General features: G+C 31.9%; 1 protein-coding gene and 1 long non-coding RNA gene across 2 annotated transcripts; both read right to left on the reverse strand.

The window, feature by feature from the left end:
- LOC108662518 lies at window positions 8,718–10,151 on the reverse strand. Its single transcript, XR_001928399.1, has 3 exons — window positions 10,075–10,151; window positions 9,479–9,552; window positions 8,718–9,092 (listed from the first exon to the last, which is right to left on the reverse strand). It is a non-coding gene; the product is annotated as an uncharacterized LOC108662518 (long non-coding RNA).
- Window positions 15,227–16,423, reverse strand: LOC18595392 (vegetative cell wall protein gp1). The gene has a single exon (XM_018122761.1). It carries the CDS (start codon window positions 16,421–16,423, stop codon window positions 15,227–15,229), a length of 1,197 nt encoding a protein of 398 aa, XP_017978250.1.

The raw sequence follows: 24,264 nt of genomic DNA on the forward strand, positions 1-24,264 counted from the left end.
TAAACACCTAAAAACACTAAGTTACCTTGAAATTCAACTAAATTCATTACCAACTTTCTCTCTCTAAATTTGGCCAGCATATTGCCCCTCATGAAAACTTGAATTTAATTCATGGAAAATGGAAAAGAATACATGGGCAAGATGAATTTCAAGCTTAAGATTAAAAATCTTACCTTTAATCACCAATTTCTTGAAAATTCAACAAATTTTCCTTAGTTTTTCCTCCCTAGGGTTTTTCTTTTCTTTTCTTTTCTTTTCTGCAGGTGCTGGTCGGCCTTCAAATTATGAGTAGAAGAGTATGGGCTGGTTTTTAAAAGGTAATATAAAAATATTTAATTTTTGACACATGTCACATTTTTATTGGTCCACTTGTTTTAACTTAATTTTTAAGCCCTTTCTCACCACCACAAATGCTTTAATACTTATCCATAGCATAAAATAATAATAGGTAAAATTCTGGAGCTTGACAAATGTCATGGTGGTGTAAAATCGTAAAATTCAAATTTTGCCCTTGTGGACCCGAAAAATGACATTTTTGCCTTTATGCTCGAAATTGAAATTTTTCACTTCTCAATCTCAAATTATACTCCAATTGGTCAAACTTGATCAAAATTTTCATCCAACATTCCAAATTTGCCCTCGATTGGAAAAATTATCATTTTGCCCTTATGGTATGAAAATTCTTAATTGACTCCAATTTAATCCTCGAACTCCAAATCACCATATTAAGTCATTCTGGGGTTTTAAAATTCTCAATTTCATCCTAAATTCCTATTTCAACTAGTTCAAGGCTTTAAATTAACTTAGTTGCATAACTAGTTACGATACCGATACGATACCGATTATTTAACTATTTCTAAGGCATTCTAACATGCAGATGTGTCATCAAGTATATGGATGTTATGATGAGTATATAATGGAGTAGGGCTTGACATTTTCAATTTCAAATCAATATCTTTTGAAAAAGTTGAAGAGTTGTAACTTTTAGAAATATCATTTGAAGTTGAAGAGTTGTATCTTAAAAAACTAAACCTCAAGCATTTTGGCTAGTGAAGAATCTACTTGTTATGTTACTAGAATCAATTCTTTATGCCCTAACTTCAAAAGTTCTTTAAGAAATCAATTCTTGAAAAATGAAAGGTTGATTCTTTGCCATTTAGAAAACTGTAAAGACATTTTGTTTTTGAAAAATAAATTCTTTAAAAATGAGAAGTTGATTTTTGAATTTAATATTGTTGAAAAATAGAGGATTTTAACCCAAATTAAATACAAGGAACCTTTTAAGAGAAGAATTAAGTTCAACACATAGCTCTTTTAGGTTTAAATAATGATTGTGCATGAAATGATACGCAAATGCAACAAGTTATCTTTCAATATAGTTCCAACAATAGATACATCACAAAGAAGTAAATATCAAGGCATGTTTATCAACCTTAGTTCAACCATAATCTTACAAAATTGTTCTGTATCTAAAGTCTTAGTAAAAAAATCTACTAGTTGATCTTGTATGCTTGCATATTGTAAAACGACATCTTCCTTTTGTACATGACCCCTAATAAAATGATGCCTTATTTCTATGTGTTTTGTCTTAGAGTGATGGATAGAATTCCTAGTCAAATTTATTGCACTAGAGTTATCACATTTTATGGGAATCTTTCTAAAAGTTATTCCATAGTCTTTTAATTGTTGTTTCATCTAGAGAATCTGTGCACAACAACTACCAACAATTACAAACTTAGCTTCAATTGTTGATTGTGCTACATTGTTCTACTCCTTAGAAAACCATGAGACTAACATTCTTCCTAGAAATTGGCAAGTTCCTAAAATGCTTTTCCTATCTATCTTGCATCCACCAAAATCAGCATCTGTATAAGTATGAAGATCAAAATTTGAACTTTGAGGATACCATATACCTTAATTTGGTGTGTCACCCAAGTATTTAAATATTCTCTTGACAGCTTTTACATGTGACTCTCTAAGTGATGACTAAAACCTAGAATAGAGTCCTACACTAAAACTAATGTCCGGTCTACTAACAGTTAGATATAACACTGAACCAATCATAGATCTATAAAGCTTTTGGTCAATGAACTTACCTTCGTCATCTTTATTAAGCTTTGTTGTCGTGCTCATTAGAGTTTGATATGATCTTGTGTTGTTCAATCCAAACTTCTTGAGCATGTCTCTTGTATATTTAGCTTGATTTATGAAAGTGTTATCTTGTCTTTGGTTTATTTGGAGTCCAAGGAAATAGTTGAGTTCACCCATCATACTCATCTTAAATTCTCTTTGCATAAACTTGGCAAACTTTTCACATAAAGATTCATTAGTAGCATCAAAAATAATGTCATCAACATATATTTGCACAATTAGAATATCTTTCCTTTGCTCTTGATGAAAAGAGTTTTGTCAACTATCCACCTATTAAAGCAATTTTTGATTTAGAAATTTGCTAAAGTTTCATACTACGTTGTTAGAAGTGTTAGCTTAATAAAAAAGTGACAAGAATGTCCAAGAAAGAGGTGAATTGGACTTATAAAAATTTTGGAAAATGAAAAACAAGCTGCTATAGTCGACTATAATGAATCTCTTGTCGACTATGGTTGTGATCCTGTTAACTGACTAACTTCAATGCCTTTCAATAAATTTTGTAATTGACCAAAAAATCTTAAGGATTGATCTTAGACTAGAAAACTCATTTTAAAAACTTGTAAGAGGAATTTCAACAGAAACCTTAATGTAGATGCAAGTTTTAGTCGAATCTACTCAATCAAACATAGGTAAATGATCACTTTGAAACACTTAAAGAAGTCTTTCAAATGTAAACCAAATGAAGGCAACTTAAGAAAAATATCTCAAGAAATCTTTTCAACAAGAATTAGGTAAGTAATGATGGTAGAAAAACATTTGACAAAGATACCAACCAAGATATAAATAGTATGAATCAAACTACAAGCATTCTATGAAATGGGTTCTCTTGAAATAAAATATAGCAAAACAAAATAATGATAAAATGAAGACACTAGGTAAAAATGAAAACTTCTTCAAAATGGATTTTCTACTTATGTTAAAATCAAAGCAAATGATTTTTCTAAAATAGAGTTTCAATAATAAATCACAAAGCATAAAAGTAAATCAAGACATAAAAATTTATAGTGGTTCAGCTTTTCAAGTGGCTACATTCACTCATTTCATTCACCAAAGATTTTCAATCCACTAAAAGGATTCTTGCTTTTAACAAGAAGCAATAACTCTTACAATGGCTTTTAACGAGTTCAACCACAAACCCATGGTTTTAACTGGTTCACCACAAAACCATGGTTTTTAACAAGATCACCGCAAATCCATACTAACTTTCAAGACTAAGTTTGAACCTTTACAAGGATAGGAATAATGCCTCTAAAAGGTGAATTTTACTAGTTTGGTACAATGAAGGAAGAATGTCCAACATTGGGTGAAAAGATAAGATATAAAGATGAAAGAACAAAGACATTTTAGCTCAAAAAGGCTTGTTTCTCTCATTTTCTTTCAAGACTTTTATTCTTAAGAGTTTGGCCTTTTTCTTTCTTTTTCCTCAACTTGAAATGCTTCCAAATGGTCCTTTTTATAGTTGGAGAAGTTTCGAAGCCATTGGAGACATCTAGGGGAGAAAACTAGCCATTTTCCTTTTGAATTTTGTGTCTAACAACCATCAATAGTCAAGTATTAAAGTTCTCTAGTCGATCCTCTTCCAAAAAGCTTATATTTTTGAAGTCTAACCTGGTGTAATTGACTATCCCTTTACTATAGTCGACTATGTCTATGTAAAGTCAACTTTTTCATACTTGTCACTTGTCAGGGTAGACTATGGCTGTGTATTTTTCAGGTTTCCTTATTTGTTCTTGCCAGTTCCACCATAGGATCGACTTAGCTTGCTCTAAGATCAATTGGAGCTTTGTTTCTTCAAGATTCCTTGAATTTGGCATTTAACTTTAATGCTTCCTTGCTTTTTCCTTGTGATCAAGTGTTGAGTGATGATTGAGTTTTTTTAATTGAAGTAGGCTTGGTGTAATGTAGATTAAAGATTTTTGAATGCTTTAAGATAAACTTCACCATTTGAGAACTTATCATGCAGCTTTAACATCTCAAAGGTAAATGTTAAAGGGATAATAAATAAACTCATTCAAGTAAGTTTATCACTTGAAATTTAGGCATTTAAGCTTGTAGACATTTATAAAGCAAGTGTGTGAAAGTTCAATAGCTTCAAGAATCCACGCAACTAAAACAATCAAGTTTGTAATCATATAAGAACAAATGTATGAAAGTTAAATCATTCCATGAACTTATCAAGAATCAATCAAATAATATTCATGTAAATTTGATCATTTTGTCATAATCAAAACTATAATTATTTTAAAACTAACACAAGCTCTAAGAGCTTGCTCTAAGCCATATAGTGCTTCTCTTAATCTAAAAACATGGTCAAGAAATGCGAGATTTTCAAAACCGGGGGGGTTGTTCTACATATACTTCTTCATTTATAAGTCAATTTAAAAATGCACTCTTAACATCCGTTTGCAATATCTTAAAGTTTATGTAGCATGCAAAGGATAAAAGCATTCTAATAGCCTCTAATCTAGCAATTGGTGCATAAGTCTATCAAAGTTTATGCCTTCCTCTTGGCTATAGCCTTTGGCCACTAACCTGGTTTTATTTCTAATTATGTTTCCATCTTCATCCATCTTATTCCTAAATACCCAATTTGTTCCTACAATAGGATAGTCACTAAGTCTAGGGACTAATTCCCATAATTCGCTTCTTTCAAATTGGTTTAGCTTTTCTTGCATAGCCAAAATCCAATAGTCATCTTTTAAAGCCTCATCTAAAGTCATGGGTTCAATATGGGAAATAAAAGCAATATAATCACATACATTCTTTTCTAAGCTTCAAGTTCTTACCCTTTGTTGAGGATCTCTAGTAATTTTACTTTGATCCACATACTTCATTTCTCTTGGATGAATAAGTTCTCTTTCTTCTTTGGTGTCATCAGCTTGCTCATCCAACTCTTGAGCTTGATCTACATCTTCTTTGTTTTCATGGTCAAGATCAAGTTCCTCAACTTTTTTTAAATATCTATTTCAACATCAACAGAACTTTCTTTTCTATGAGAAGGGTTAGTATCATCTAATGAGACATGTATGGATTCTTCAACAATCAAAGTTCTTTTATTGAACACCTTATATACTTTTGAATTTATTGAATAACCAAGGAAAATGGCTCCATCACTCTTTGAATCAAATTTATCTAAGTTATCCTTACCATTATTGATTACACCCAAAAGGATGGAAATAACCAATTATTGGCTTTTTTCCTTTATCTAGTTCGTAAGGTGCCTTTCTAAGAATAGGTTTAATCATGACTCTGTTTATTATGTAACATGCAGTATTTACAGCTTTTACCCAAAAACATTTAGGTAGATTGTTTTCACACAACATGGTTCTAGCCATTTCCTCTAATGTAATATTGTTTCTTTCCACTACCCCATTTTGTGGTGAAGTTCTAGTTGTTGAAAAGTTATGACTATATCCATTATCATTGCAAAGTTTTCAAAACATATGTTTTGAAAATCTTTACCAGGATCATTTCTAACACTAGTAATTATGTGACATTTCTCATTTTCTTTCTTTTTACAAATATTAACAAAAACTTCTAAGACTTCACTTTTCAATGCTAAGAAAAACATCCAAGTGTATTTGGTATAATCATCAACAATTACAAATCCATAGAATTTTTCTCCTAAACTAGCTGCTCTATTTGGTCCAAACAAATCAATATGCAACAGTTGAAGCGGCCTAGTGGTTGTAACTTCATGCTTAGGTTTAAATTAAGTTATTCTATGTTTACCTCTTGCACATGCATCACACAATTTATTATTTTCATAATCAATCTTAGGCAGTTCTCTTACTAAGTCTAAAGATGACAACTTAAATAGTGTGTGCATGCTAGTCTGTCTTAATTTTCTATGTCATATCTAGCTATCCTCATTTTTTGTTTGTCATGAAACAAACATTATTTGTAGGTAGATCATCAAGATAAACAACATAAACATTACCTTTCCTATTTCCTATAAACAAAATTTTGTTAGTCCTAATATCTATAACATAACAATATAGAGTTTCAAAAGTGACTTTTCATAATTGACTCACACTCAACAAATTATGCTTAAGTCAATTTACAAATAGCACATTATCAATATGAAAGGAAGATTTTTTACCAATTCTATCAATTCCTTCTATTTGACCTTTTTAGTTGTCAACAAAAGTTACCTTTCCTCCTTGTTTAGGTTTCAATTTCTTGAAATCTTCTTTTCTTCTAGTCATGTGTATTGAACAGCCACTATCTAGGTACCACATATCTTCATTTTTAGCATTTGGCTTCAAGCACATGTTTTTAACCTTGGAGTTTTCTAATCCCATGAAGAATTGATTAGCAACTTATTTATCATCTTCTTCTTCATCACTCTCAAAAATCTTTTCATCATTCTGTTTTGTAACTTTGATAGCAATGTTCTTTCTTGTTGTTTCTCCTCTAAGTGCTTCATCCCTTTTTTTTTCATGTCTAAAAGTTATCTCATAAATTAATAGGGATCTTAGAAGCTCATCAAGCTTAAGAACATTCAAATTCTTAACTTCTTCTATAGCAATAACCTTTGGTCTCCATGAACTTATTAAACAATGAAGGATTTCTTCACTAATTGTGCATTTAGAAATTCTTTCCCTAAGCCTTTTATTCCTCCTTTGATCTTAGTGAATTTGTCGTTCATTTTCTTTATAGATTCTCTATCTTTCATCTTGAATAACTCATAGTCAAGTATCAACATACTAATCTTTGACTCTTTCACTTGACTTGTGCCTTCATAGCAGTTTTCTAATGTGTCCCATATCTCCTTTGCTAAAGTGCACATTACTACTTTATTAAACTCGCTTTCACTAAGAGCACACAAAACTATTATTACAACTTTGTGGTTTAACTGAATCAATTTTTTATCTTTGACACCCCATTCAACTCTTGTTTTTATATGTCTCTCACTATCCACAAACCTGCTAAAAGCATGAGGTCCTTCCTTAATAATATCCCATAAATATAAATATATGGACTAAATAAAGCTTTCAAACCTCATCCTCCAAATTTGGTGGTCACCGCTAGCAACCTGCCATGGCAACCATCACCTTGTGTCGCACCTTTTCCACTTTTGCTTGAGCAACTTTTTGGGCTCTCTAAATCCCCCAAAATTGGAATCACAATAAAAACACGAAAACTAAAAGCTAATGAAACTAAGAAACGATAAGAGAAAGACAAGTCAAATGCTGCCAAAGGCAGTAGGCAAGCCTCTTGTTCGCTACAAATGATAGCATCATCAAAGTGACCTTTTCATTTGGTTATTAAACTAGGAGAGAGGAACACGGTAAAAAGAAAAAGAAAAGGAAAAAATCTACAAAAAAAATAAAAGAGTTTTTTGGAAAAATAAAAACCCTAAACCAGATTTAAAAAAAAATGAATAATAACCCTAGTTTTGTTTTCTTCTCTCCTAATAGCCAACAAGATACCACAATATACACACACAAAAAAAATCCAAAGAAAGCATCTAAAAAAACACAACAAAAAGGAAAAAAAATGATAAAATAACAACTAATGTTCTGGGGAGAATGATGATTTTTTAGGGGTTTTGAAGGTAAGAAAAAAGCTTATGGGTGAGAAACAAGAGAGGAAAAGAGAGATTGAGGGTAGTGCAACGGCGATGGAGTGGTAAAGCAATGGTGGTTTAAAAAGGGTTAGGGTTTCAGTTATGAGAGAAAAGAAAGAGAGCCATTCGGGTAAAAAGAGTGTGGGAAGAAGAGAAATGAGGAGAGAAAAAGAAGATCGTGTTTAAGTACTTAGGGTTAGGAATGGTGGTGTTGAAATGATGTCGTTTTAGAATGTTGGGTAGGTGTTGTAGGAAACGTTGATACTATGCCATTTCAATGAAGCTTTTTCCCCATTGAACACTACTGTGTTGGGCTCACATCAGTTGCCAAAGCAAGCTAACTTTGGCCCATTTGAGAGTAAAAAGGGAGAGCAACCCAAAAGAGGTGCAATTGTCCCAAGCTCGCATTATTGTCTTAAGGATCAACATATTTTGGACTTGTTCAAACTTGTTTGGTATGGATTTTTTGTCACGACTTGGAACTCTAATCGAGCTCATGACAACCGCCGTGACATCTCGATAGACACTCATTACCCGAAATGCAGATCGGAACCCCGCAAGGCTTAGCATCAACTTCCCATCTCCCCGGTGAGCAACAGTTATTAAATCTCACATTTCAAGAAATCATAAGTCGTTTCTAAATCAAAACAATATAATATTATTTTCTAGCTCACAAGGGCATTTTCGTCATTTTTTTTTCAAAAATACCAAAACCCGCCAAAAACATGGTGTAAAAGCTAAATATGTTCATACATACTTAAAATCAGATAACTGAAGTATAAAATTACTTTTACAATGACACGTGGGTCCCCAACTAACCAATGAGGTGCTAGTCTGTGAACATACAATTTTGTCGATGCAAGGCTAACTGAAGTCCTTGATGCAATCGGTTATCTACCGGCTATCCCAAGCCTAAAATGTGGGGAATTGAGGGTAGTGAGATTATAAAATTCCAGTGAGTAAACATATACCATCTAAACCATCTAAAGTCGAGTAAATGGAGACAAGTAAGATATTTCATTCCAGTATGTTTTCCATAACATCAATAATCAATTTACTCAAATAATCAACTTAGCTTATGTATTTCACAAAGCTTGGCTCCTACCAACATCATTCCCAAGGATGCCTTGGCCTAGGCATCTGATCGAGACCGCCAAGACTGTTCAGTGTAGTACACACATGAACATATTTTTACATTTGAAAATCTAGCCATGTCTTGACGTTAGCTGAGTCTCACTCTCACGCGGTGGTCGACGTGAAGTGCACTCAAATCTTTACCTCCAGAGACACCCTCCACACGGTTCTCCGATCGAGGTAAGGTATATCTGATTTTGTGTCCCCTCTCTTAGGCTGGTCCACAGAACCTCCTCTGCATAAATTATGGATTATTTTATCTACCACCTGATTTATAAAATCTTTATCTGCATGACACGATAATTTATTGCAACCTAGCCTCTCAAGGCTGAATACACAGTACAAATAATTCTAACACCAAAAATCAATTTAGCCATTCATGCTCATATATTGTCATAAGCCATTCAATTTAAAACCATAAATTTACAACACATCAAGTGGTCTCCAATTACTCTATTTTTAAAACCATAATTCAATTTCAAGACAATTTATAAAATCATTTTATTTAATCTCATTTTGCTTATAAAACATAAAGATTTACCATTTAAACTCATTTTCCAAAAATCACAAAATCGGATAAAAACCACTTTAGATAATTAAGACGATAGTAAGGTTACTCACAGTATCAAGAGTAGAAATACTCCTAGTCCCGGTCTTTGGTGTAATCTCTTTATCCTTATCAAATAGCTCACCACCTATACATCACACATGACACAAAATTCAATAATTTGTGTCAATTTGTCATAAACTATTTCAGGCCCTCTAAATCTAAATGAATGCATGGAATGCTCGGTCAACCGCTTAAACGCGATGTTGACCTAATTCAGCCTATCACCCGATTAAATTACTAACGTGTCCAATTTAATCTCAAATTACTCCATTTCTTTTCTAATACCTCAATTCACCAAACATTATTCAAATAACACCAAAATATCATGAAATATCATCAATTTCAGCCACAATATCCTCCATAAAAAATTCGGCCAATGAAGAACACACAAGGAATGGGTGATTATCAAGCTTGATTCTTACACTAAACACAATAAATCATTGAAAACATCCATATAACTTAAAATCCAACCAAACCATCACCAAACTCTCTCTCTCTAGAATTCGGCCTTCATGGGTTTCATCATGCCAACTCAATTTTCAGCCATGGAAATAAGAAAATAAAGCATGGGTATGCTAGATCTCAAGCAAAAATTTAAAAATCATACCTTATCTTGCTTGATTCCTTGAAATTTTCATAATTTTTCTTGAAATTCTCTTATCTAGGATTTATTCTAGTTTTTTCTTTCTTTCCTTTGTCTTGACTGAATATGGAGAAGAAGAATGGAATAAATATGGGCTGATTTTTATAGAAAATAATAAAATATCCTTGCTTGACACGTGTCACATGCTTATTAGTCCATTTTTCTTTTTATACTTTAATAATTATGCTTCCATTCTCCACCACATGTTTAGTCAAAGGTCAAACTGAGCATACGGGAAGACCATGTGCTAGACAAGTGTCTTGGTGGTGGAAAATAACTGTTTTGCCCTTGGGGTGGCAAAATTATCATTTTGCCCCTATACTCCAAAAACACCAAAATTACAACTTTTTCACTTATCAACCTCAAATTATACTCCAATGAGTCAAATGTGATCAATCTTGATCAAAAACGTCTTCCAATATTTCAATTTTATCCTCAAGTGGTAAAATTACCATTTTACCTTTAAAATAGTTGAAAATTTTTTGATTTTGACTCTAAAATTTAATCCTACGAACTCNTTCCAATATTTCAATTTTATCCTCAAGTGGTAAAATTACCATTTTACCTTTAAATAGTGAAAATTTTGATTTGACTCTAAATTAATCCTCGAACTCCGAATCACCATTTTAAGTCATTTCTTGATTGTAAAATTTTGAATTTCACCTTAAAATCCCTATTTGACCTAGTTCGAGGCTTAGATCAATTTTATTGTACCTCTAGGTACAGTACCGACTTTTGTTGATTTTTCGGAGCTTTCCTATTATGTAAACATGCTATCCATCACATGTATGTCATGACAAGTATTTTTTAAGGTCGAGCTTTACATTTTTACTTGGGCTATTTATTCTCTTGATGTTGTTGGGCTTGAGTTTGATTATATGTATTTTTTTTATTTTGTTTGCTTTTTTTTTGTATTTTTAGATTAGCATTGATTGTTGGTAATAATAAACTTATTTAGATAAAAATTAATAATAATTAATAATAAAATAGATTGTTATATGAGGTATTATATGAGTAAAAACTATATATATAGGCATATGAAAAATATAAGCATATAGCTTAGTAAAGGACATGAATAATAGTTAGAATTAGTTAATGCAAAATTTTTAGGAAATAGTTAACTATATAAAATATATGTAAGTGTATATATGAGAAAAAAAAAGGAAGAGATAAATATGATAAAACAAAAAATTTAAACATAAAAAATAGAGTGGTTATTTTGAGTTAACTCAATAATAGAATTTCACTTGGAAAGGCGAAGAGTCGTATTATTGGGATGATTTTCCAAGGTACAAAATTTGATTAGGGTTTTCATCAAAGCATTTGGATAAATCCTAGTTTAATTTTCTAATACTTCGTTAATTCAAATAATTCTTTTTTAATAATAATTTAAGGGAATTGATTCATTAGTTACTTTTTAAAAATAAATTAATTAAAAAATTAATACAATAATCAACAATTAATTTAAGCAAATTAATTCAAGTAGTTTTTTTCTAAATTATAAATTTTTGGAGTTAATTTATTTATTAAATTAAAAGCTAGCTTAATGGTCATAGTCAATTATTTTGAACCAATCGCCAAGGATGGAATCTCTTCCGGAATGTGAGAAGTCGCATTTTCGAGTTGAATTTCCTAGGTGTGAAATTTAATTTGGATTTTCACCAAAGCATTGGGAAAGTCCTAATCTTATTTTTCAAAATTCCATTGGTTCAAAATAGATGTTCTAAAATCTAATTATAAGAACAAAAGTAGGTATTCAATTAGAGCAAAATATTATATGTATAATCACAAAGTTCAAAGTCAAATATTACATTCATAAGTGATTTCGTTTTCCATCACACATGATTTGATTATTTGGTTGATGGGTATGAAAACTCTGATGATAGGATTTTCTCAAGAAGCTTGTAGAGGTGAGTTCTCTAAGAAATCTCCCTATGTGAGAAAAAACTTTCAGACTTCTCCAAAGCGTTGAGATAGTCTATGAATGATTTGTTCGATACAAGGTTTTTGTTTCCCATCATTTAAAATTGAAAAATCATATCATCATTCCATAATTGCATCACATGCATTAATAAGAACTTTGATTCGAGAGTGACAATTTTCGACCATGGGATCTTCCTAGGGAAATTTTAGAGACAAGCTTTCTCAAGATATTTCTTAAGCAGAAATTTTTAGATTTTGCTAAAGAGTTGGCATAGTCTTAGAAAATTTCCCCAAGATAAAGATTTCATTCACGCATTAATAAGAAATATAATAATAAATAATAAATAAATAAATAGTAAAAATAAATTAGTGAAAGAAAATAAAATAGAGAAAAATAACACATACAAAATCAAAACCAAAATAATGACTAATGATTAAGGAAACATAAGAATAAAATTAAAGATTAAGGTTAATTAGGATAATGTATGATTAAGTGGTACTGTTCGTAAAGCAGGCATTGCTAGGTGTTAATCATTCCTTATGCATAACTATACTCTCGAACCTAACTCTAAAAATTGTAGACCAAAGTGTTGTTCTTTAGACGAATTTAAAATCTATTTAGGACCTCATCGAAATAGAATGAATTTTAATAGGTGGCTAATCATACCTTATAAAAAAGATTAGTGGTGACTTTCAAAATATTCCACGTCGAGGCGAACGAGTTTCCAAACTCTCACATAGCGATAGGAAGTTCATTGGTGAGTTGGAAATCTAAGAAGAAAATAGTGGTTGCTCAAAGTTCAACAAAGGCAGAATATCGATAAATGGCTTATGCTTGTTGTGAAGTCTTGTGGTTGAAATATTCGTTATCAGATTTTAGAATTAAACATGGAGCAGTAGTCAAGCTGTACTGTGATAACCAGTCTGCTATCTACATTTGTTGTAATCCAACCTTCCATGAATGGACAAAACATATAGAGATGGATTGTCACTTTATTTATAAGTGAAAGCTTGCAGACATAATCAATCCTATGTATGTTTCAACAGAATGACAAGTTGGTTTTGCTTATAAAAGTATTGCAACCAAAGCAATACCATAAACTGCTAAGCAAGATGAATATTCATGACATTCATGCTCCACCATGAACATTCATCTTAAGGGGGAGTATCAATGTGAAGTGAAGATCTTGGTCACGGACTTAACTAAAGAGCAAGAAAGTTAAAAGATGGTTACAAAGTCAGGTCAATAAGAGAAGCATATGTAGTCCACATAATTACTTCAAAAGAAAGATAAAAAAACATGTATTTATATTTAGAGTCTGCTTGGCCTAGCTTTGTTTTAACTTAAAAGCTATTATAAAGCTCTTATGAAAAATAATAGTTTTTAAAATTAAATTAAAGTTATTTGGTAAAATAAATTATATAAGCTCTAAATTTAGTTAAAATTACCATAAAGGATATTCATACCATCTTCAATCACTTAATAAACTAAAGCAGAACAAATCTATTTCGTGTTTATATACGATTTCAGATGTTAAAATAAAAAAAAAACCATAAAGAAATGTAACAACTCTCAAACTTGTATAGTAGTAATAGTATTAGATTTTATTTTGTGAAAAAAAGAGAAAACATTTAAATAGTACCTGAATGCAATTTTGAATTTTATATTTTCTTTTCTCTTAATCTTCGTAAGAACAAAAAAATCCTAAATTTTGTTGCTCTATTGTTGGATCTTCTGTTTTTTTTTTTTTTGATAATCTTTGCAGAAAAGGTAAAAGAGAGAGATCGTAATTGTGTTGGAGAAGGGTGATTTGCAAAGGAGGGAGAAGAAAGAGAGATTTATTGAGAGAGATGGGTATTTCTTGAAAAACTGACGTGTNGAAAGAGAGATTGATTGAGAGAGATGGGTATTTCTTGAAAAACTGACGTGTTTTTAAAAGAGAAGAAGAGAAAGCTCCTTTTTATAGCTTTTCTTTAAGTTTTTTTCTTTAATTTTATTTTTTAAAAATAAGTTACTGTTTTTAAGAGTTTATTGAAAATCCTGTTTGGTTTAGTTTCTATTTTTAAGAGGTAAATAAGCTAAAAAAAATCAAGTCAAATAAACACTTAGAGTGTTAATTATTTTTACCTGTTGTAATTAGTTGGTTAGTTAGATTGGCGGCACTTGGTAACTTAATCTATTTCATTTTGACTTCCTTATTAAAAATAGAAATACTGTTTTCGTTTTTTTTTCTTAAAAAAACAAAAACAAAACACATTTGGTAATATTTCTATTACAAAAAACTTTTTAAAATAAAAACATTAAAATATTCAAAAAATATCCAATTTCGTCTTTGTCTTAATTAATGCTTAGATATAAAAGGAAAGCGTAAACATAGTTATCATAACTCATAGAGAAAATAACATAAAAAAATTGTTTTATTTAGGCGTCCAAAGTCTCCAAAAATAATAAATCAAATTCAAAAGATAAAATAAAGTCAAAAAGAAAAAGAGAAGAAAAGAAAAGAAAAAGGAAACTCGCCTGAAATGGATTAAATCTGAGGAAACTTGTCTGAGGTGAAAAAACAAATGGATTAAAAAAAATAAAAAAGGATTTAGGGTGTAGTCATTGGAAGAGAGAGAGAAACAAAGAAAAAAATTGAAGACAGGTGATTTGGTATTAATCCAATTGGAAATGAGGTGATTCAACATGTTTTTCTTTTTTAAACAAAAACAAAAAGTGTAAAATACTTTTTTTGTGTTTGCATATTTTCCACCAATTTCAAAAACATTATAAAAAATAAAAACAGAATTACCGATCACCTTCTTTGTTAGTATTTCCGCAATTCTGTAAACAAAAAAAAAAAAATACCAAACGATACCCAGTAAACCAATTTTTTTTGCCTTTCCCTCTCATTTTAACTTGTTTCTTCCTTACTTGTTAGCCGTATAAGTATATACTTGTTAGCTCTGTTTTTTTCTTTAATTCAACATAATGAAAAATATTCTTTGCACAAATCTTCTTCAGCTTTCTTGACTTCTCACATATTCAAGTCTATTTGATATTCTTCGCCATGCTTGTCTAGCTATTACTATATTCATTAAACACGAAAGAGAGCAAATGACACAAGGCAAACTTACCAATAAGAAAAACCATCACGAATTTCTCATTATTTTGGAATTATAAGTGCTGTATAAGTTAAGAGACTAGAATTTAACTCTTAAAAGGAGGCGAATCAGATGGAGGAAGCTGGAATGGTGGCAAGAAAGGCTGTGGAGGTGACATCGGCTGCACTGGCTCGACGAAACCGGTATCTGGCGCTGGTGGAGTGGAAGAAAATGGAAGTGCCTGCTGATCAGGAATCTCGGGGATAGCAGGAATTACTGGAGGTGGCAGAAAAAGATTTGGTGCACCAGGGTTTGTTTCAATAGGTGGTGTAAATGTAAAGGGTTGTTCTGGTGGTAGCAATGGAATTTGTGGAGGCTCGGGTGGTGAAGAAAATATTGGGACGAGCGGTGTCGGTTCAGTCTCATCAGGCGGAAAATCTTGTGCTGGTGGTGGAAAAGATATGGGCAAAAATGGTGGTGCTGGTTGAAACTCATCCGGTGGCAAGTTTGGCTCCGATGGTGGAGCAAATATGGGCAGAAGTGGCGTTGCTGGTCTGAATTCATCTGGCGGAGAAAAAAATGGGACTAGAGGTGGTGCTGGTGTCAACTCATCTGGGGGAGTATCTTCTTCCGGTGGCGGAAGAAAAAGGTCCGGCGGTGGTGAGAAAAGTCGAATGGGCGGGGTGTCTGCGTTTATATCTGGAGGAGATAGCCATGGAAAGATTGGGGATGGAGTGATTTCAGGTGGAGGTGGTGAAGAGACTAGTGGTGGCGGTGGGAATACAAATGGTAAAGTTGGAGGTGAGATTGATGGTGGTGGTGGTGACGGCACTAATGGTGGAGGTGGTGACGGAAATGGTGGCGGTGGTGATGGGGGTGGGAGTGATGGAGGAGGGGGCGATGGTGGTGGAGATGATGGTGGTGGGGAAGTGATGGGTGGTGGTGGTGATGGGAGTAATGGAGGAGGAGAAGGTAGTAAAGGGGGTTGTACAACCGGTGGGGGCAACGGTGGCGATCTCCGTCGAGGGGAGGGCCTTGGTGTGGGCTCAAATGGGTTATCTGGAGAGGGAGCAGTTGGGAAAGGCCATTGACCACAGGTTCCAAACAGGTACAGGAAAAATGGATCACAGTTTGAAGATCTACTCGCTCTTCTCCCGCCACTGCCCCTACTTCTACTGCTTCCTCTTCTTGTTCTTAGTTCTTCTTTTTGACCTCTATGATGGGAATGTGACCGGGCTTCTGTGACAATTTGGCTGATCAAAAGTAAAGCTAACATTACCAAAACGACTCTGCTTGCGTTCATTTCTGCTTCATGTTTCTCTCTTACCTTTGCTTATCTCTATATATCCATATACAGTACATCATCTATGAAAGTCAGGTGTCTTTTGCCGTAGTGTTTATTGGAAGCATGCTCTATTTGACTTTCTTGCACTAAAAAAAATTAAAAAAAAATGCCTTGAACTTCACAACCTGGTCAGTATTAAATTTGTCATCCTTAGAGTTCATTGATTCTCTAATTCATGTTCCACGCTATCAGGATTGCCTTTCTGCTCATTTTATCTTGGTGAAAAATAACAGTGTATAGCATGTTGGGGTAATTCTTTCAAGTGCAGAAACAATGAAAAAGTTGGGTTCCCATTAAGTAAAATGGAAGATTGAAGTGCTAGATGGCAGTAGTACTGCAACTTGGTAATTGAGGTTAACCGCCATGTGCCATGAACCTGCGCACGGTGCATTAATTTTGGACTAAATACGTACAGAGGGATAAGATGCAAGCGAGGCCAGCTCATAATATGAGTTTCAAATGATTTGGATTCTCTCTTTCCCGAACACATACATGCTTACATGCAGAATAACACACACTACAAGCAATTGAGATAAAACGAAAAAAAAAATTCTGAAGAATAACCCTCCTTGATAAGTATATTTTAAAAATAATGATTAAAATAAATTTAACTGTTTTTAATCATATTTAGTTATGATTTTAGAAAAATATCTTTAAAATTATTTTAAATAAATTAAACCATTCATTATAATTTCTCTTTATTTGTGCTTTTAATTTATCTTTCTCACCATCTAACTCTCTCTAATTTTATTGATTTATCTTTTCAGCATTCATCTGTTATATTCTCGATTTCTCTTTCTCGAGTTTTCAGATTTCTTTTTCCTGTGCTTTTAAGACACCAAGCGATAGTTTTGATGTTTTTGGGACGGGTAGCTACTTGAGAAATTTAATTTTTAAGTATTTTGGGTAAAACTAAAACGGTAGAAATGATCACGAATGTTTGAAATGACTTTTAATTGGATTAATTTGAGATCTAGACACCAATAAAATTAATTAAAATTTATTAACTTAGGTTTTCAAAGAAAATTTTTTTCGATTTTAGTCGAAGTAGGTATTTTAGAAAAGAAAATTTATATTTTAATTTATGAAAACATGTTAGAAACACTTTAATAGGTGCCCAATTGTTAAAAAAACAAAAAAAAATGAAGAGAGTTAAGAGGATTTGAAGTTTTGGTTCATAAGTAACAATAGCATTTTAGACATTAAAGTGTAATTAAATGTTTTTAAATATGGCATGTAACAACAATATGTTTTCAACATAGCGTGAAATAACATTTTCCAATATGACGTGTAACATGTTTTTGCATATAGTGTGTAACAATAATATTTTTTTTTCAACATGACGTGTAATAATCTTTTTTAATCATGGCGTGTAACATGTTTTTATATATGACGTGTAACAACAATATTTATTTTTAACATTGAGTGTAATATGTTTTTATACATGGTGTGTAATAACAGTATTTGTTTTCAACATGACGTGTAACAATCTAACCATGGTGTGTAACATGTTTTTTTGTATAGCATGTAACAACAGTTTTTTTTTTTTCAATATGGCGTGTAACAACTGTTGATGCAAATGGGGTTTAGATGGAATTCAAGGAATATGCAAAATTGACTTCAAAGCGAGCCCTTTGATAGACGCTATTTTTAAAACTTATTTCGCCTTCACCACTCGATATGCAAAGGGGAACGAAGCGAATAGCCTTAGGGATATAATGAAGCTAAAGTCTAACTTCGTCTTGCACTTTACGAGAGTAGACTGCTAAATACATTCGAGGGTTTGTAAAGTTGTTCGGCCTTAGAGCCTACTTTCTACAACAAGTAGATTATAAGTAATTTGAACGCTTTTGTAGTTGATGGGAACTTAAGTGTTTATGTTAATAGGACATAACACTTTCCTTACTTTTGATATTTCTACTCTTGTTTTGTTTTTGATTTTGATGTGTCAAAATGGTTGGCAACAAGCCCTTTATATAGGCTTGCAAATGTCTTTTCTTCAAGGACATAATCCTTTCATTAAGGCACCATTTTGTGTAAAAAACATCTTTACATTTTGCTAAACACAACTTTTGGATAAATGTATTATTTCAATAATCATCTTATGAAAGGATAACTATTTATTCCATAAAATACAATCTTTGAGTTATAATTTGAAACAATAACTTTTCATATTTAAACTTTTGAGGTATGGTTTTTTTTCAATTTGTCTCATAACTTTTGGATGCCATTTTACCAAAAGACATAACCATTCATATGAAAACCTATCTACAATCCAATAATCACACTATATTACTTTATATGACATAACCTTTAAGCTAAGGTAACTTTTCATTATATGACACAACCTTTGATTTTGAAAATATATCAACAACAACTTAATCATGACGTGTAACATATTTTTATACATGGCATGTAACATCATGACGTGTAATTTCATTAAAAGCAATTTTGTCAAACTTGACTAAAAATAGTTCAAAATTATAAAGATGGCTATTTTTAAAAACATCTCATTTTAACTGTTTTTAATTAAGTTAGACAAAATTTTAAAAAGAAAAATGCTTTCTTAGCATTTTGTATGTAGATGTAGATCATAAGCCAATCTTGTACTAGACTATGAGAGGATAGAGTTGTCTATGAGATTGAGTTTTTTATACCTGTAAAGAAAATATTCCTTTTTTAAACAATATAATGGCTCGTGGTGACACCTCCACAAATACTTGTTAAGTCTTTAGGGGGAAAGATCCTTTAAGAAAGGAATGTCCTCATTTCAAATGTTATAATGGCTACTGGTAGAATACTTGTAAAATCTCATAAATTTTTTATAGGGGGTGAGTAATCGGTAAATTGTTTTACTGCCTCATTAGTAAAGGTATATTTATAGCAAATCATTTAAGGCTGTCCATACAACCCGACGATGGTGTGTCTTAGTCCCTTTGTAATTAATTTCATATTAATAAAATATTTGTTCTTTTTATGACTTAGTAGTTACATAAATGGCACTCAGTATGTCTTTTGATTTTTTATGCGAGTTCTCTTTATCTGATTTGTTGATATTATTATTTTTGGAGCAGATATAATCGAGTTTTGGTTAACTTGTATAAAAGCGTCCACTCAAATACTGCATAGACTATTACATACTTAGATGAATTAGTGTAATTCGTGACATAGATGCTTGTGTTTGGCATAAGAAAGTATTTCTTTTTTTTCCTTTTGCTTTTTGTTAATGTATATTACTCTGTAAAAAGCTTCGATACGTGAAAAATTTAACATGTACGGTTGAGAGTTGAAAGGTGGGCGGCTATTCTATGGAGACGCCTTGTTCTAAGTGCCAGGTTTGATGAGGAAGCGGAGGGCCTTAAATGCAATGGCGGACCATAGGCAACCATAGCTTGATCTTTTCCTGCATGCCACTCAGTACATCATGTAATAGTTATTCAGATTAGCAGGGTTTAGGGTTTATCAAAAGCCTTTAATGCGCATATCTCTCCCAACCAGAAAATCATATTATTCGAATAAAAGGCTACAAATTAATTATGTCTGATAGCATTAAACTTATTGAAACTGAAACTAATAAGATTAGAGAGTGGAGCAACAACAGGTAAGACCTTCGCCGGCAATAGGGCTGGGGATACACAAGGCAGAAGTGGGAGTGTGACCAATGCTTTCGCATGGCTTAATACATTCCGAGACGACAAAGCATGTCGTGCCCTTGACAATTTCGCAGTTATTAGTAGATTGAGCACCAATCCCTGCATCAATTAAAACATCAAAATCGTTTAATTCAATACATTTACTTCACAACAATAACATAAAACAAAAACAAAGGTAGATATATGAGTAGAAAACGAATACTATTCAACTGGGCAAAGAGGACAATGGAGAGGAAGAGAAAGCCCATGGCTTGGAGCTTTGGTGATACCATTTTTTTGTTGCTAAAGTGCAGTGAGTGAATTCTGTGAGGAAAAGAAATTGGAGGTGTTGGGTTTTATATAAATCGATGGTGCAATTAGGATTTATCATTGACACGTTGAACAATTAATCGAGATTTTTGGAGACCATTTTGTTTTTTTTTTTCCCTATATAGAAAAAAATCGTGGTCAAATTATTAACTTCTTAATCAGTAATTGAGAGTTAATTACTTGATTTTCTCTGTATTGTCCCAAATAAATGCAGATTTTTCCTATATGTAATTGTGCAAGAATCATGTATCGCCTGCTACTAACAATGTATTCCTATTAAGTTATGAAAAAACAGAATAAAAAACTTAAATTCTATTTTTTTTGGCCAAGAAATCTTAGAGTTTTAATTATGTTAATCACGATCAGATAAAATTGGAGAGACTTTAATTTCGAAAAAATTGTTTTAACATATTGGATATATAGATTCTTTTCAAAATTGTTTGCATTTTAAAATAAATTAAAATAATGCAATTTGATAATTATGCTCTTTAAATTATTTGGCCATTTATCATTTAACAAAAAAATTATTTGATCAATATTGATTTTGAACTGAATTTGAAACATCATCTAATTACATATGGAAAAAAGTTGAAATGATATTTTGTTATTAGTATTTAACCTTTAAAACTATATTTAAGATTAAAATTAAATAAAGAAATACTTAATTATTGAGAAAGTAATACTCTTGAGATTGGGTACTTCCAAACTTAACACAAAAATGATCGGGACAACAGGCCACCTCAGTGAATTTTTATTTTCCAGAAATTCTTTTTTATTTGTTGGATAGGGTTTCCTGAAAACCTTTGGACATTTATAGGGTTGAGTTTTTATGAAATTGGGTTTGAGAAATATCGGAGATTGGGCCAGCCAGCAAGGCAGCCCACTTCAACCCTTTTCTTCTCTCATTCAAAACTACGTAGTTTTTGAGCCAAGTCTCATTGTCAAATCTTCATCCTTCAAAAAATCAAATGCAAATATGCGTAGTGGTTGCCAGTTGCCGTAACCTGGGCTTCCCTACAAAAGCAAATATGCGGGGACAAATTTCCGCCATGGCAGTGTTTGAACTTTGAACTTTTAAACATTGGAGCCAATTTTTTTTCAAAACATATATATATAATTTTGTACAATGTTTTTAGATTTTGGACAGAAATGCAATGTTGGGTTCATTGTTCAACATTCATGAAACCCAAGTTGATTAAATTTAATCGATGTAAATACATCTAAATCTCAAGTTTCATCAGTATAGATATGAATGGGTAGAGACCCTTTGCTTGTTTGAAAATCATCTACCAAATCTGTTTGTCGCTTCTGAGATTTTCCATGACCAAATCCCAAAAGTTCCTCCTCTTCTCATGAATTAACATAATCTCAATCTCAAATACTACAAAAATAGAACTACAGCTATAATCAAAGGCAATTATGCATCAACATCAAAAGCATAGAAAGTCAAATAAGTAGTAGTAGAGAAAGACAAGATATCCCAATCACGTAGATAGGCAAAATTAATTTTTGCCTGCACAAGAGGCAGGCAGACCATGCGTCCTGCTTGGGAATACAGTTGTTTTTAAGTAATGTAACTTCTATTATAATCCCTGGTAGAAACTGCATCATTTTGCCTGAAATCGGAAGGAATGTTTGTCCTCTTCCTATTACAACACATGGAAATTGTTCCACATGGTATAAACACTGCACTGCGATGACAGCACATGGCTCAATTAATGACTTGATCTTCATCATTTATCTATTTTTAGGGGTAATCTTGAGCTCTTGCTTTTCTGTCATTCTTGCAACAGGCAATCTCTTTGAGATAACTATAATATTTGTTTTCATATTACTTATTGGATCCAAAAGATATATTTATATTATTAAATTGAGAAAGAATTTTTAACATTTGCAATTCAAAAGATATATCTACATATTTATCAAATAAAAAAAAAATCTTTGCTTACAAGTAAAATTGAAAAAAAGATACAATACCAAATTTTTCAAAAAGTCACCCATTTTGATACTATTCTCATCCAAACACATTTAATTGCGAAATTTTAATACAATTCAATGTATTAATTAATACTAGTACGATTGCACCCATTTCAATTAAATTTTGGATATTATAAATACTAATTGAAAGTTTTGATGAAATTCAATGTATTAACTAATACTGGTACGGTTGCACCCATTTCAATTAAATTTTAGATATTATAAATACTAGTGGATTCAATTGGTTAATCTGTGTTAGATTTTACACATTAATTTTTACTTTAACTCTTCCTATATGTTAATTACCTGAAAGATTCAATGCCAACCAGACTTATATAGAAATATATGTATTTATTAACACCGCTCCACAGGCCAAAATTTTTTTTTCCCAACAGTAATTGAGCTTGCAATTGCTTTCCCACAAAGAAACTTTTAGAAGGGGTAATAAATTCCCAGCCGGAGAGTCACGCTTTATGGTTCAAACATATATATTATACATGGATACAGTCAATGACCTTGAGATGGGGAAATCGGTGCTAATTTGGCTTAATTTCGTCAAAAGCTCATCACACATGAGAGAAGTGATTATGTATTTATGTGACAGGTGGAGATGGTGGTCATCAAAACCTTGGAATTCCCATGGCACCATGCCTAGCGCTGTAGGAGGGAGAGAAGGATAAATTCTCTTTTCAAGCTCTTTTGCTTTGGTGGAAAAGTATTGAGAGTTGTTTTGTTCGATTGTATTTGTTCCTTTTTTTTTTCTTTTCTTCTTTTCTGGGTTGTTGGGTTCCAAGTTGTTTTGAGGGTTTAAATTTGATAGTGTTGTCACTATCGGAGTTTGAAGGTTGGCTAGGTGTCCTATTGCCATAGCCGCTTTATGTTTGCTGGCAGTGGCATTGAGCTGCATGTGATATGGGTTACTAACATGGTAAACTAACTTTGGTTAATAGGATAAACACTAAACAGTGCCAAGAAAACAAATAACAGGTTTTGAAAGAAAAAAAAAAAAAAACAAACAAAAGACAAACCACGAGTAAGTAATAAAAGAATTGACCTGAAACCTAAACCCTAAATGAAAAGAATAAATGATATAAATTAAATCATTGAGGGAAATTAGAGTTGAAATTTAATTTATCTCTTTCATCCAAATTGTAAAAAAAGTGAAGCAAAGACATAAACAATAGTGTTATTGAGAAAATACAATTTGCCCATTAGTAAAATTTAACAACAATATTACCTCTTTTTGCTAAATTTAACTACCAAAAATACAATTGTCTCCATTTTAACTCTCTTCATTAATTATCACCACTTGAATTAGTGATGGTATATATTGTTGGATGGAAAAATCTTCTCTATTGATCCATCAACCCCTTAAGAATGTCACTATGACTGACACACCCTAACCACAAATTATTGAAGGAGCAAAGCAGGAATCATCTAATCCATTTGAACTTTAAATATATATGGTCCCCCGAAAAAATTGATGAAACATTGAATTCCCAATTTAATTACCTCTAAATGATTTTAAATTGTTCAGTTGAGTGATAACTATAGTTTTTACTCTCCACTAATCAATACTCAGTACATAGATATGTAAACCAAACCAATTTACTAACAATTAACATTTGATTTAGTATAGTTTTTCTTCCAAAATTTGAAGGGTGTTACAATTTTTTTTTTGTGGGGTATTTAAATGGGGTTAGAGGATTGATATGTAAAGAGAAAGGAATGGTATAAATGTAGAATAGAAGATTTATAAGGTAAGAATTACTGAAAGTAAGTTGACCAACTACTAGCATAATCTTTATCCCTTAATCTATCAATCTATCTAATTGCCTGGCCGTATATATATTTTTTATT

The sequence above is a fragment of the Theobroma cacao genome, chromosome 6, assembly GCF_000208745.1.
Source record: "Theobroma cacao cultivar B97-61/B2 chromosome 6, Criollo_cocoa_genome_V2, whole genome shotgun sequence".
Taxonomy (NCBI): Eukaryota; Viridiplantae; Streptophyta; class Magnoliopsida; order Malvales; family Malvaceae; genus Theobroma; species Theobroma cacao.